The sequence below is a fragment of the Peromyscus californicus genome, unplaced genomic scaffold (genome assembly GCF_007827085.1).
Source record: "Peromyscus californicus insignis strain IS unplaced genomic scaffold, ASM782708v3 Scaffold_4__1_contigs__length_199733344, whole genome shotgun sequence".
Classification (NCBI taxonomy): Eukaryota; Metazoa; Chordata; class Mammalia; order Rodentia; family Cricetidae; genus Peromyscus; species Peromyscus californicus.
In genome coordinates this window covers 58,147,675-58,160,138 of record NW_026294562.1, presented here as the reverse complement: position 1 = coordinate 58,160,138, position 12,464 = coordinate 58,147,675, and the positions used below count along the sequence as shown (strand labels likewise).

Here is a 12,464-nt window from a genome sequence, read left to right as displayed (position 1 = left end):
ATGACAGCTCACAACTATCTGTACCTCCAGTTCTAGGGGATCTGACATCCTCTTCTGCCTTCATGGATATTGCATGCATGTAGCACACACACACACACACACACACACACACACACACACACACACACACACACAAGCAAAATACTCATACATATAAAATAAAAATAAACAAATCTTTTTTTAAAATCTGAAATGGGCTGAGGTTGTTCTTCAGTGGCAGGGTGTTGGCCTCACAGTATGACATCATGGGTTCAATCCCCAGTTTTGCTAAGGATTATGCCTGAATAGGACAGCAGTGCTCCCCCAAACGTCAATGTCAAATTAGCATGTAACCCAGCATTCCAGGGAAGGGCTGAAGGGGGTCAGATAAGTATATGGACATGGGTGGGGTAATAGCCCAGCGTGTCATAGCAGCCCCAAGATAGAAGCCCAAGGGTTCACAGACAGACCAAAGTGGGGAACAAAATATGGCCACCTGAGCAGTGGACTATTATTCAGTCTTCAAAAGGAAGGGGATTTAGACACATACTGCAGCTGTACCTGTTGAATAAGCTGAATAAATTCCAAGCGGTGAGCCAGGCCAGGCACAAAGGGCCACACACTGCTAGGCTGATCGCTGGAGTCCCTGGAGTCCTCCCTCCACAGGATGTGGGTTTAAGGGGGTGGGGGAGGATGAGTCAGCATTTGAGGGGGACATAGTTTCCGTCTGGGGAGGTGAGAACCCTGTGGCGCCGGATGGTGGCCAGGCAGCACAATAGAGTTGGTTCTCTTCTTCCACTGTGTGGATTCCTGGATTTGAAGTTAGGCTCAGGCTTAGGATCGTGCAATGTGTCTTTATCTGGAAGACAATCCTTCTTCTTTCTTTTTTTTTTTTTTTTTTTTAAAGACAGGGTCTCCCTATGTAGCCTTGGCTAGCCTAAAATTCTAGGCTGGCCTCACAGAGATACTCCCGCCTCTGCCTCCTGAGTTCTGGGATTAAAGGCGTGCGCCATTAGGCTCAGCCAATTTTACGTTGTTTTTTTTTTTTTTTTTTAAGTGAAATATTAGCTGACCTCCTCCTTGCTCTGGAGGGCCTGAAGTATATCACCTTTTTTGAGGCTCCTCAGACCCACCTGCCAGCCCTCCCCCTCCCCGCCCCGCCCCGTCTGCATAAAGGGATTGCTGAGGCCAGAAGATGAATTTAAACTGGGAAAGCATAGCTGTGATCTGTAAAGTTTACCCTGGGCCCTGCCCAGAGGACAGCCTCCTCCCCCCATCAGGCCTAGAACCCAATGTTCATGCATTCTTATTGTTATGAAGATGAAGCTGCTGAACTCTTCACAGCTGAACTGGCTGCTAGGTGAAGCCCTGCTCCCAGGGAGAAGTGGCTATTCAAGAGAACCACACTGGGACTGTTTAAAGGGTAGGTCGTGCAAGGTCACACACTCCGGAGTGTGATTGGCCTGGGCCCTGACTGCAGGCTTCAACTCTGAGCCTTGCCTGCCCCACCCGCTCACCTGTCAGCCTCCACTCACAGCCTACTGGAGTGTGATTTTTGTGTAGACTCTCAACAGGCCTTGGCTCTTTGGCCACCCTACCCCAGACTTTGCTGAGCCTCTTCTCAAAGCGCCCCCCCACCCTTCTGCCTCTGCTGGCACCCTGTAGCACACATTAGTCCTCCACCCTCTTTGCAGCTGAGGATGACCTTGAACTTCTGATTTTCCAGCTAGAGCTGGGATTGTAGGTGAGCACCGCCATGCCATGCCTGGGTTATTCAGTGCTGGAATCTGGGGCTTCATGCATGGCAGATAAGCATGCTATCACATGAGTCACGCCCACAGCCCACAGCTCCCACCATTTCTTCCCCGCATTAAGCAGACTGGGACTTGGAGAACAATCTGCAAAAAAAAAGGTCACTTGTGACCAACAGGCTAGAGGCTGGACTTGAACCCAGCGCTGGTGGCTGCAGGATCTTCCTGTGTCCCAAGTTGGTGATAGACTAGACGTTCAGGAGTGTGGCAAGGCAGAAGGGCTCAGGGCCTGAACTCAGCTAAGCCCACATCACCTGACCCTGTCCGTCCCAGGCACTTAGAAGTTTCAGCACTGACCTCACAGTTACTAGAACAGTTGCTCCAGGCCTGGCTTAGCCAGTAGCCATTGAACACCTACTGTGTCTCAAGCTCTGGAGATAGGCCCAGACTGTGATCCCATCATGTTGGTGGCAATCTCAGCAGGGCAGAGACACATGCTAAATGAATACTTTTGTTGTGATTTTTTTTTTTTCCTTTTGAGACAAGGTCTCATTCTATAGCCCAGGCTAGCTTGGAACTCACTACATAGACCAGGCTGGCCTCAAACTCAGAGATGCACCTGCCTCTGCCTCCTGAGTGCCAGGATTAAAGGTGTGGACAGCCAAGCCTGACCCAAAAAAGAGTCTTACAAGGTGTGAATTGGCTGCAGGTAGAGTGAGTGGAGGCACACAGGCATCCTGAGAGACTGCTATCCTAGGGCAGCCCAAGCAGGAGGAGTCGTAGGCCAGAAGATCTGTGGATCTTCTTTCCAGGGAGAAGGCTGGAAGCTGATGACAGGCTGGGGTCAGCCCATGTGGCTTTTATCCATACCCATGTCCCCATATTCTCCCTGACACTAATATACATGGAGGATGAGAGGCCTGCAGCAGTTACTGTAGGTTGCGGGGCCACAGCCAGGAGCAAGAACCAGACCCCAGATCGGTTGGATGATAGTACCCAATCCTAGCCCTCCCCCGCTGCTATCCAGAGCACCCATAAAGTGTGGTGGCCAGCCGCTCCCTCTGCAATGTCACAGAGTCAGGGATGCATCCACAAATTGAGTTGGGGGTGGGGGAACCTGCCCGCCAACAGCAGCAGCTTTAGTGCAGAGCAATGGTCTGATCAGGCCTGGGTCCCTGCTCCCCAGAGGAGCACCCAAGAGTGCCCCATCAAGGCCTGCAACCCACCTCCAAGTGACACTTTACAACAAAGAAATCAGGGACCCCTAGACAGGAAGGGATATGTCCCAGCAGGGTGTGTGTGTGTGTGTGTGTGTGTGTGTGTGTGTGTGTGTGTCACCTCTGAAAGACCAGCAGGAGCTCCACAAGCCACCGGAGGTCTCGGGGATCCCAGGCTGCCAGGTGCGTCAGAGTGCCTCATCAAGGGATTTGGAGACATGTTGTAACTCCCACTAAGGACTAGATAGAGTGTGTCCCCTCTGGGTCTCGGGACCCGGCTCCATTCTTTTTGGTGTTCTGAGGAAGGTCCAGGAATGATTGGTGTAAACCCAGGGAGAGAGGGCAGGAGGAAGTCACAGTACCCTGAGGAGGCTCTGGTGGCAGGTACTGATTCTGCAGTAAGGGGTGTAGCAGGCTTTGAGCCCCCTGCATTGTGGCTGGGTCACCTGCTGGCTCCAGGCTCCTCAGATACCACAGGACACAGAACAGGGACATTCACACCTAGGTGAGCAGTACCAAGGCTCTGCTCAGTCCGCCCCATCAAGCCATAATGGCCACAGTGGGGGGTGGGGTGCTGGTGGGGGAAGGGACCCTTCCAGAGCCCTTAAGGGTAGGAGTGCTCCAGGGTTGGGAAGGTCGGGTCTCCACACTTGAAAATCCTTGTTCTGGAGTCTGAGGGAGGGAACTGATAGCTCCAAGAGCCCAATGCCCTGCCAGTTGTCCGTCTGTTCTTGCCTTCAGATGCCTGAGAGGGGAGCGCAGGACTGTGCTGTCCCCGGATGTCCTTAACTTATTTTTCTTAGAAGCGCCTACTCCGTGGCTGCTGCCTAGGCTTCATCCCTCCACCTGGCAGACCCGGAAACTTCCAAGCCTCTGGGACCACCCTAGACTTGCTTTCCCCCCAATTGTGCCACCCTTGGAGTTTCCCCCGATAGCCAAGCCGCAGTGTGGCTTGCTGCTTTCCACCCTCAGCCCAGGCCAGTCCTTGGCGCACTAGAAAGGATCCAGATTCTGGCGGGTCCCCAAGGGTCTCCCCGCAAGGAAGGAGGACGGGAGATGCCCTGGGGAGCAAAGAGCCGAGGGGCGGGACCAACAGGTTCCAGTGCTGGGCGGAGCCAAGAGCAAGGGGCTGGGGTCTCTCCAGGTGACAGTAGCCACCGCCCGGCCCGCGCCTCCTCCCCCGGCGGTGATTGGCAGGCGGCCTGCGCCCCGGCTCCCAGGCGACCAGCGCCCCGCGGGCCGGCGAGTAGGAGGGGGCACCGGCTATATATACCGCTGCTCGGCGGGGCTGGGCGCGCGGGGACTGTCCCGCCACCGCCGCCGGCCCGTTTGCTCCCGCACCCTCGACCGGCGCGCAGCATTCGCAGGACTCACGGCCCGCCGCTCGAGCGCACGCACGGCCCGCGGGCCGGGATGGCGAAGCGCGGGCCGGCAACCGGGACGCTGCTGCTCGGGGTCCTGCTGGCCCTACTGGTGGCCTTGGTGGGCCGAGGGGCCGCCGCACCCAACGGCACGCGACCGGCCGAACTGGGGCGCGGCTGGGACGGCCTGGTGGCCCGCTCGCTGGCGCGCCTGCCTGTGGCCGCGCAGCCCCCGCAGGCGGCTGTCCGCAGCGGTGCAGGGGACTACCTGCTGGGCCTCAAAAGATTGCGGCGGCTCTACTGCAACGTGGGCATCGGATTCCACCTGCAGGTGCTGCCCGACGGCCGCATCGGCGGCGTGCACGCGGACACCGGCGACAGTGAGTGCGGGGCGCGCCGGGAGGGTGGGGACCCGGGCAGCAGACCCGGTATCCGTGCAGACTAGATAGAGAGGTCCGTCCCTTTGGACGCGAGGAGCGCACCCGCTGGCCGGGCCCCGCCTCCCGCCTTCGGAAGCCTGGGCTCCCGGTGCCGAATTCCAGCGCCTTCGCCCGTCGGCACCCACGGGAGCCTGGGACAAGTGCCCAGACTGACGCCTGACTTAGGGGCTACCGGCTCTTAATGCTTGCGCTGGGGACCCTGGGTTTTTCATCCCCACTCACTCCAGCATCGAGGTCTCCAGAGGTTTGTAGGTGGGGGTCTGTATGGGCCCAGGGTCACCTACGTTTTTTTGACCTGTGTCTCGCCCCCCAGGTCTTCTGGAGCTCTCCCCGGTGCAGCGGGGCGTGGTGAGCATCTTTGGAGTGGCCAGCCGATTCTTCGTGGCCATGAGCAGCAGGGGCAAGCTCTTCGGCGTGGTGAGTACCTGGGGGTTCTGGTTGGGCACCTGCTGGGGACAGTGTGCAGGGCTAGCGGAGTTGTAAAACCCACACCCCACCCACACGCATGCACTTGTGTCTAGTTACCAGGTCTCAAGGTTTTCAGCCAAAGTAGCCAGAGGCAGGCTGGTTTTCCAGACCAAAGGAACTGCCACCCTATTCCTGCCAGCCGTATGTGGGTACTTACTCATCCTAGGAGAGAGGCGGGTCCAGCAGAGATGAGTCCCAACAGGCAGAACTCGCAGCAGGAGATACCAGATTCATAGGGACAGGGCAGGTGAGCTGTGCTCCTCCGCCTAGCGTGAGCTCATCACCTCCTTGAAGCCTGGGACAGACAGACTTGACACCCTGCCTAGAAAGACCTCTTGAGCCCCGCCTGCAACAGGTCCCTGGCTCACGCTGTGTCCTCTTTCCTAGCCTTTCTTTACCGACGAGTGTAAATTCAAAGAGATTCTTCTGCCCAACAATTACAACGCCTATGAATCCTACGCGTACCCGGGCATGTTCATGGCCCTCAGTAAGAACGGGCGGACCAAGAAGGGGAACCGAGTGTCGCCTACCATGAAGGTAACTCACTTCCTGCCTAGACTGTGACCCTCCGGAGCCCTGTCTCAGCCTCGGAAGCACACTCTACCCCTCAGGAGGAGCACTTTCTCTCCATGGAGAATTGTTTGCAAAAACAGGTGTAAGATATTTAAATTAATTATTTAAATATGTATATACGGATGCCCAATTATTTATAATAAACTGTGTATTTTCAGTTTCTGGGAGGTGGGGTAAATGACCAAAAGGACGAACAGATCCAATGAAGCTCAGACTTTTTTGGTGCAGTGGGATGGGCTTCCTTCACTATCAGAGTCCAGGGTATGCTGCTATTTCATGTGTGAGTCTTAAAACTCGGTGACATCAGATTCCAAGGGTGTCTGGGCCTCTCTGTCTGGAAAGGCCTGCCTAGGGCCTCTGAGCCAGTGAGAAGAGGACTCTGCGCTCTGCTCCTTCCAGTCGGGGAGCATCCTGAAGCAGCCGTTCCCTCAGCTCTCTTTGGTATGAATCCGAACGGATCGGTTTACTCCAGGGACAGAAGTGCGTCCTGGAAGTCCTCCCGCCTCTGTTTTTAGATCTCCAAGACTGATCTTTGAACTCTCTTGGAGTCAATCTTCCTCGACCTACGGGATGGGAGAGACCCTAGGACAACTTTATAAACTCCTGTTTGCCTTTTTTGGACTGGCCAACAGGGCACAAGGCTTGTAGCCACTGGAACTTTTCAATTGCCTGGAAAGGAACCTAGGCATGGGACAAGGAGGTGTGTGTGCCACAACTCAAGACTCTAGGGATTAAATTCTACTTTGTGATAGAGGATGGCTTGTCAGGATATAACAGAATGTATTTTGTGAAAATCAAACTGAGAAATAGAAAAACAGGCTTTCCTGAATTGGGGGAGCTTTGTAATGGAACTCCATAATTTGAGAGTGAACTGTCCTTCCCAGCCCTGATGCAACCTGCCGGCAGGAGTCCCCATTCCGGCACAGTCCCAGTGTGAATGCATTCTATTCCCGTCTACCTCAGGGTTCCCGAGCCCCTGGCGATCAAGCTGGAGACTCTGCCTGCGGCGGCGGGTGCGTCTGCCTGCTTCTCTTCCACAAGAAGCATCGCGGGCCCTGCTCCACTCTTGTCACGTTCCAGCTATCTTTACCCAATGATTTACTTTTAGTAAGGGGTATTCATGGTGAAAATATGTGCTGCCAGCTGTCGGGGTGCACGATATGGTCACCAAGTCAAGTAACCCTTGTATTTTTCTTTATATATTTTACGAATGTAACCCCTGTCGCTGAGACCAAGATGGAAGAGGCAGGGTCGGCGGCATTTAAAAAAAGGGCTGGCTGAGGTGAGGGCGAACATTTAATTTTAATGAATGACTCTTTGGAGTTTATACAAAATGACCTTAGCTCACTGCAGTGAATGCCCCGAATGCTTCTCCCCAAGATGTTAAGACTCTGCTGGGAGGCTTCTGAGCCGCGTCCCAAATTAACTTTATGGGAGGCTACAGACAGCAAGACGGGGGAAATCTGATTGGCATTTTTTTTGTCTTTCACATTCCTTTCAAAAACTCTTTGTTTGAATGCTAATCGGATACTTAAAATACTATGCTGTACCACAGCCCCAAAAGGAAGAGGCCACGCCCCGAAGCTGAGGTGGGAGCACTTCCCAAACTTCCCTTGCTGTTTGGCTTACAGGACAATACAGATTGTGTGTTTCTGAAGCCAAGCCCTAGACTCTAAGAGTGTTGGGGGAAAGGTCTTTTGTTGTTGTTTTTTAAAGACAGGGTCTCATAGCCCAGGCTGGCCCTGAACTTGCTATGTTGCTGAGGATGACCTTGAATTTCTGATCCTCCTGCCCCCACTTCCAAAGCACTGAAATTAAAGGCATGCCCGGCCACGTGCTATTAGGTGCTGGGGATTGAAATCAGGTGCATCCCAGGCCACTCAATCAACAGAGCTACGCCTCCCTCTTTTCTGGAGGGGCAGGGATGAGATAGGGTCTTATTCTGTAGCCCAGGATGGCCTCCTGCTTGAGTCAACCAAGTGATGAGGCTACCAGGGGCAGGCACCTGCCCTGCTCTGATGAGATTCTCTGCGGCTGTGTTGCCTCAGGCAGGCTGTGGTCCTCCATGACCACCTGTTCCCTTTCTTCAACCAGCTTCCTTTTCTGTGTCCAGGGACAAGGCTGTACCTTCGGAATTTCCTCGTGGGATGGGTTTAAGGTTTCTGTATCTGCCCCTGTTACTAACGAGTCGGTCTGTAGTTAATACAGGTATCGACCCAGAATAGTATGTGCTGTGCACACTGGATGCTTGATCCGAGAGAAATGTTCGATCATGTATAGAGAGCCCCGAGAGACTGATGGGAATGATCGGGAAAGATATTAAAGTGGCAAATGTGTCTTGAAGCCCTTGTGTCCGCTTCATCTTTTTCAATTTGCAACTGAGCAGGATGGGAGCAGGGAGACAGATTTTAGCCAGCTGTGTGCGCACCAATGTAGCCTTGAAAACAGACCAGGAGGCAAAGGTGTCAACAGAGTTTTACCATATCCTAGTGTGTCCCCTCAGTGGGTCTGTGAGTCTGTCCACAGCCCTGGTGAGTCCGTGCTCACCACAGCAAAATGGGGCAGAAGGGACGGTCAGGATGAGAATGGTCTGCAGGCACCACATGTGGGTTTGACTTCAGCTCAGCTAACTGTTCTCAGTGAGGAGGTAGAGTCACATTACAAGTCACAAAAGATAGCAGGCCACAGATCTCCCCTGTTTTAGCACAGTTTTGTTCATTTATTTGACGGGATGGGATTTCACAGGGTATGGTAGCCTGGTCTGACCGGCAAACTCAAGATCCCGCTGCATCCGCTTTAGCGCTGAGGCTATGGGTTTACACCACCACAGCTGGCTAAAATGTGGGGTTAGTTGACCTTAGATATTTGTAACTTGTCTGTATCAGAGTGTTTTGCCTTCATTTTTAAGATGGAACCCTAGCCCGCAATGGAGCCTGAGCTACTGTCTCTAAAAACTCAAGTAGGAGGCTGGGCGGTGGTAGCGCATACCTGATGATCCAAGCCTTCGGGAGGCAGAGGCAGAAAGGTCTGAGTTAAAGGCCAGCTTGTCTACAGAGAGAGTTCCAGGACAACTAGGGCTACACAGAGAAACCTGTCTCCAGAGAAAAAAAAAGTTGAGGCTAGAGGTTTAGCTCCGTGGGTTCAGAGTGCTTGCCTTGGGTCCCCATGTATACATGAACAGGGTGCGGTAATGCGCAGCTGTAGTCCCAACATTTGGGAGATGAAAACAGAAGGATCTTAAATTCAAGGCAATCTTCCACTACATTGTGAGTTTGGGGCTAGCCTGGACTATGTGAGAGCCTATCTCAATAATAACAGTAGTAGTAGTTGGTGATAGTAGTAATAATAAATGACTAGGGCAGGCTCACCTACATAACTTGTCCTCGTGCAAAGGAGGCCAGGCACAAGGCAAACGTCAGAGAAATACCTCAAGCAGAAAGAAAGGCATGGTCCTGCCCAACTCTGGAGGGTCCACCTAGCCAGTTCAGACTCCCAGCCTCCAGGCTGACTCCACATATGGAGGCCTTAAGCCACCCCCATTACAGCACCCCAAGAGAATGGTGCAGGTCTTATTGGCACATAGAAACAGCTGGAGTCTTGAGTGTCCACCTGTCCTGCTGGCTCCTGGGGTCCTCAGCAAGCCTGTTCTAGCCAATCAAGGCGACCTGGGTTGCCAGTGGCAGCCCATTGTTGGCCTACTGGTGATTTTGGATTGGCAACCTCCAGCACAGAGGAATTATGGGAGTTGGGGGTCAAGGCCCGTTTAAGAATAGAGGAAGGGGTATCAGTGCCTCTGTGGCAGGTAATGAGTGTAGCCCAGTGTGTCTTTGTTTTAGTTTTGAGGTTTTTCTTGTGTTTGTTGTTGGCTTCAGGGTAGGATATGTGCATGGAGAGAACAATTTAGAAAAGTCAATTCTGCCAGGTGGTGGTGGTGCACAGCTTTGATCCCAGCACTTGGGAGGAGGAGACAGGCAGATCTCTGTGAGTTCGAGGCCAGCCTGGTCTACAAAGCAAGTTCCAGACCAGGGTGACACATAAACCTTTTCTCAGGAAAAAAAAAAAAAAAGTCAGTTCTTGGTCAGACATCTGGCTCATACCTCTAACCCCAGTATTCAGAGGCAGAGGGATCTCTGTGAGTTTGAAGTCAGCCTGGTCCACATACTGAGTTACAGGACAACCAAGTGAACTCCTGTTTTGTTTGTTTAAGGTTGGTTCTTAAGCTGGGAGGTGGTGGCCCACGCCTCTAATTCCAACACTTGGGATGCACAGAGTGAGTTTCAGGACAGTCAGGGATACACAGAGAAATCTTGTCTTGAAAAGCCAAAACCAGAAAAAGTTTAGTTCTTACCTCCCATCACACTCAGACCATCAGGTTTGGCAGCTGCCTGTTCACTGGGTCATTTCACTGCCTGATTTTAGGGCTTTTAAGTTGTTTTCGAGTTTGCTTGTTGTTTTACCTGAGATAGAGTCTCACTATGTAGTCCAGGCTAACCTTGAACTTCCAAAGATCTGCCTGCCTCTGTCTCCTGAATGCTAGGAGTAAAGACATGCACCACCACGTCTGGCGATCTTTGGTTTTTAATGTAAGGGGAGAGCTTGCACAGTCCCCATTACCACAAGTTATAAGGTCCAGATTCTCACACTTGGGGGAATTGCACAGTTCAGCGCATCTAGAGTGCAGTGGGTGCTCTGGACCTCCCCTGACCCCTTTCTTCAGGGAAACTTGCAAGTGTTAAAGAGTTATTGTGGCCGGGCAGTGGTGGCACACGCCTTTAATCCCAGCACTTGGGAGGCAGAGGCAGGCAAATCTCTGAGTTCAAGGCCACCCTGGTCTACAGAGTGAGTTCCAGGACAGCCAGGACTGTTACATAGAGAAACCCTGTCTCTAAAAAACCAACAACAACAACAAAAAAGAGTTATTGTGGCCAAATAGAAATTTTTTGGTGACAACGGCTATGAGGGAAGCCAGTTGGCACACTGAGCTGTGGGCCACCTGAAGCTGCCTTGAATAACTGCATGGTGCTGCTACCCAGTCAGGGTTCCACATGAGCCAGACTGACTAGACTGCACTAGCACCTCAGTGATGGGCGGAGCAACACGCCACAGGGTGTGGTCAGCCAGGGCTGTTCCACTTTCACTTCCCTGAGTGGAGTGACATCCATCCCTAGAGGAGTTTGGAAAGCATGTGACTCAGGAGGGAGATGGCACCTGGCAGGTGGCCTCATTCCTTTAAAGGACCACTCACAGCATGTGAAGCAGTCAGAGGCCCTGGACAGCTGGCCAAGTCCAGAGCATCCCTTTCTGAACAGCCTGCATGTATCTGCTCCGGGTTCGCCGGAGTCCTGGATAGGACAGGGTCAGGCACAGCTCTGTCAGCTGCCGCCTCTGCTGTCCTCTCACTGAGAGGTGTCATCTGTGCACCTCCATTTCATGTCAGCATTGGCAGGGATGTCTCTGTGTGACTTCTGAGGCAGGCCACCTTCTGTGTTCTGAGCCACTACAGGATTGGACACCCAAGGTCCTATGTCTGTTGTCCCAAGAGGAAGCAGAGCCGTGCACAGCAGTCCCAGGAGGTGAGTGCTCTATTAAGAGCCCTCATTGAGCCTCACAGCCCAGGTTACAGTCAAGCCCTGCCTGGAAACCAAACAAACCAGAAATCCAGCAGTGGGGAAGTAGAGGCAGAAGGCTCATGAGCTCAAGGTCATCTTCCTATACAGTGAGTTGGTGGCCAGCCTGAGCTTGTCAAGTGTGGTTGTGAACACCTGTAATCCCTTCACTCAGATGCCAGAGGCAGGAAGATCAGGAGTTCAAGGTCAGCCAGGGCTACATAGTAACTTCAAGGCCAGCCTGGGCTACACCAGACCTTGTATTAAAGACCAACAATTAAAAATTAAAAAAGGAGCTGGGCGGTGGTGGTGCACGCCTTTAATCCTAACACTTGGGAGGCAGAGGCAGGCGGGTCTCAGTGAGTTTGAGGCCAACCTGGTCTACAAAGCAAGTTCCAGGACAGCCAGTACTGTTATGCAGAGAAACCCTGTCTCGAAAAACAACTACAGCAAAACTACAAAAGGAACTTTGTGGGGTTCTATTCCATGGGATCTTTCTGGCTTGGGCTCCTGGTTAACTGTCCTGTGTTAGCCCAGTGCTGATAATGGTTGTTCTGGGGACAAGTGGAGTATGCAGGTTTGCTGGCCCTGAGTCTTCTGGCAGAAGCAGAATCAGTCTGTGTCCTGAGGGGACCCCCACAGTATCAAGGGCCAAAGTGAGGACCCCCTCAGTCACTGGGGGTCCTCAGATGGCTACCAGCTCCTACTGGATCCTGAGAGCAAAGAGGGACCTCAGAGGGGTATTCATTACTCTCCAGGCTCCAGAGCTGGCAGAGGGAAGCCATTTACACCCAAGCCAGTTTTGCAAAGTCCCTTCTTCCTGGAGAAAGCAGAAAGAGAGCACTTGGGCCCCTCCTCCTCCTCCGGGTCCCCTGGCCTTCCTAGACAATGGGCTTTCCATTGTCCCAAACGCTGCACTCTTCAGCCTGCTGGACATAGCTGGGGGAAGACAGAGCTCCAATAACCTGGAAAAGGACCACTGGCCCAAGAGACGTCAGATGCTGGGGGAAGGCCAGTCCAGGTCCTGAAGACAAGATGGGACAAAGAAACAGAAGGGATGCTCTCACTG

General features: G+C 53.1%; 1 protein-coding gene across 1 annotated transcript; it reads left to right on the top strand.

The window, feature by feature from the left end:
• The first annotated feature begins 4,360 nt into the window (after positions 1–4,360).
• Fgf4 (fibroblast growth factor 4) lies at positions 4,361–5,780 on the top strand. The gene is made up of 3 exons (XM_052760863.1): positions 4,361–4,688; positions 5,062–5,165; positions 5,604–5,780. Exons 1-3 carry the CDS (start codon positions 4,361–4,363, stop codon positions 5,778–5,780), a joined length of 609 nt encoding a protein of 202 aa, XP_052616823.1.
• Positions 5,781–12,464: the final 6,684 nt, after the last annotated feature.

Bases quoted from the DNA above. Each gene is read 5' to 3' on its own strand.
- Fgf4 (XM_052760863.1), top strand. From the start codon at position 4,361: ATGGCGAAGCGCGGGCCGGCAACCGGGACGCTGCTGCTCGGGGTCCTG. The intron at 4,689-5,061 runs GTGAGTGCGGGG...CTCGCCCCCCAG, and splicing joins GCACGCGGACACCGGCGACA to GTCTTCTGGAGCTCTCCCCG. The intron at 5,166-5,603 runs GTGAGTACCTGG...CCTCTTTCCTAG, and splicing joins GGGGCAAGCTCTTCGGCGTG to CCTTTCTTTACCGACGAGTG.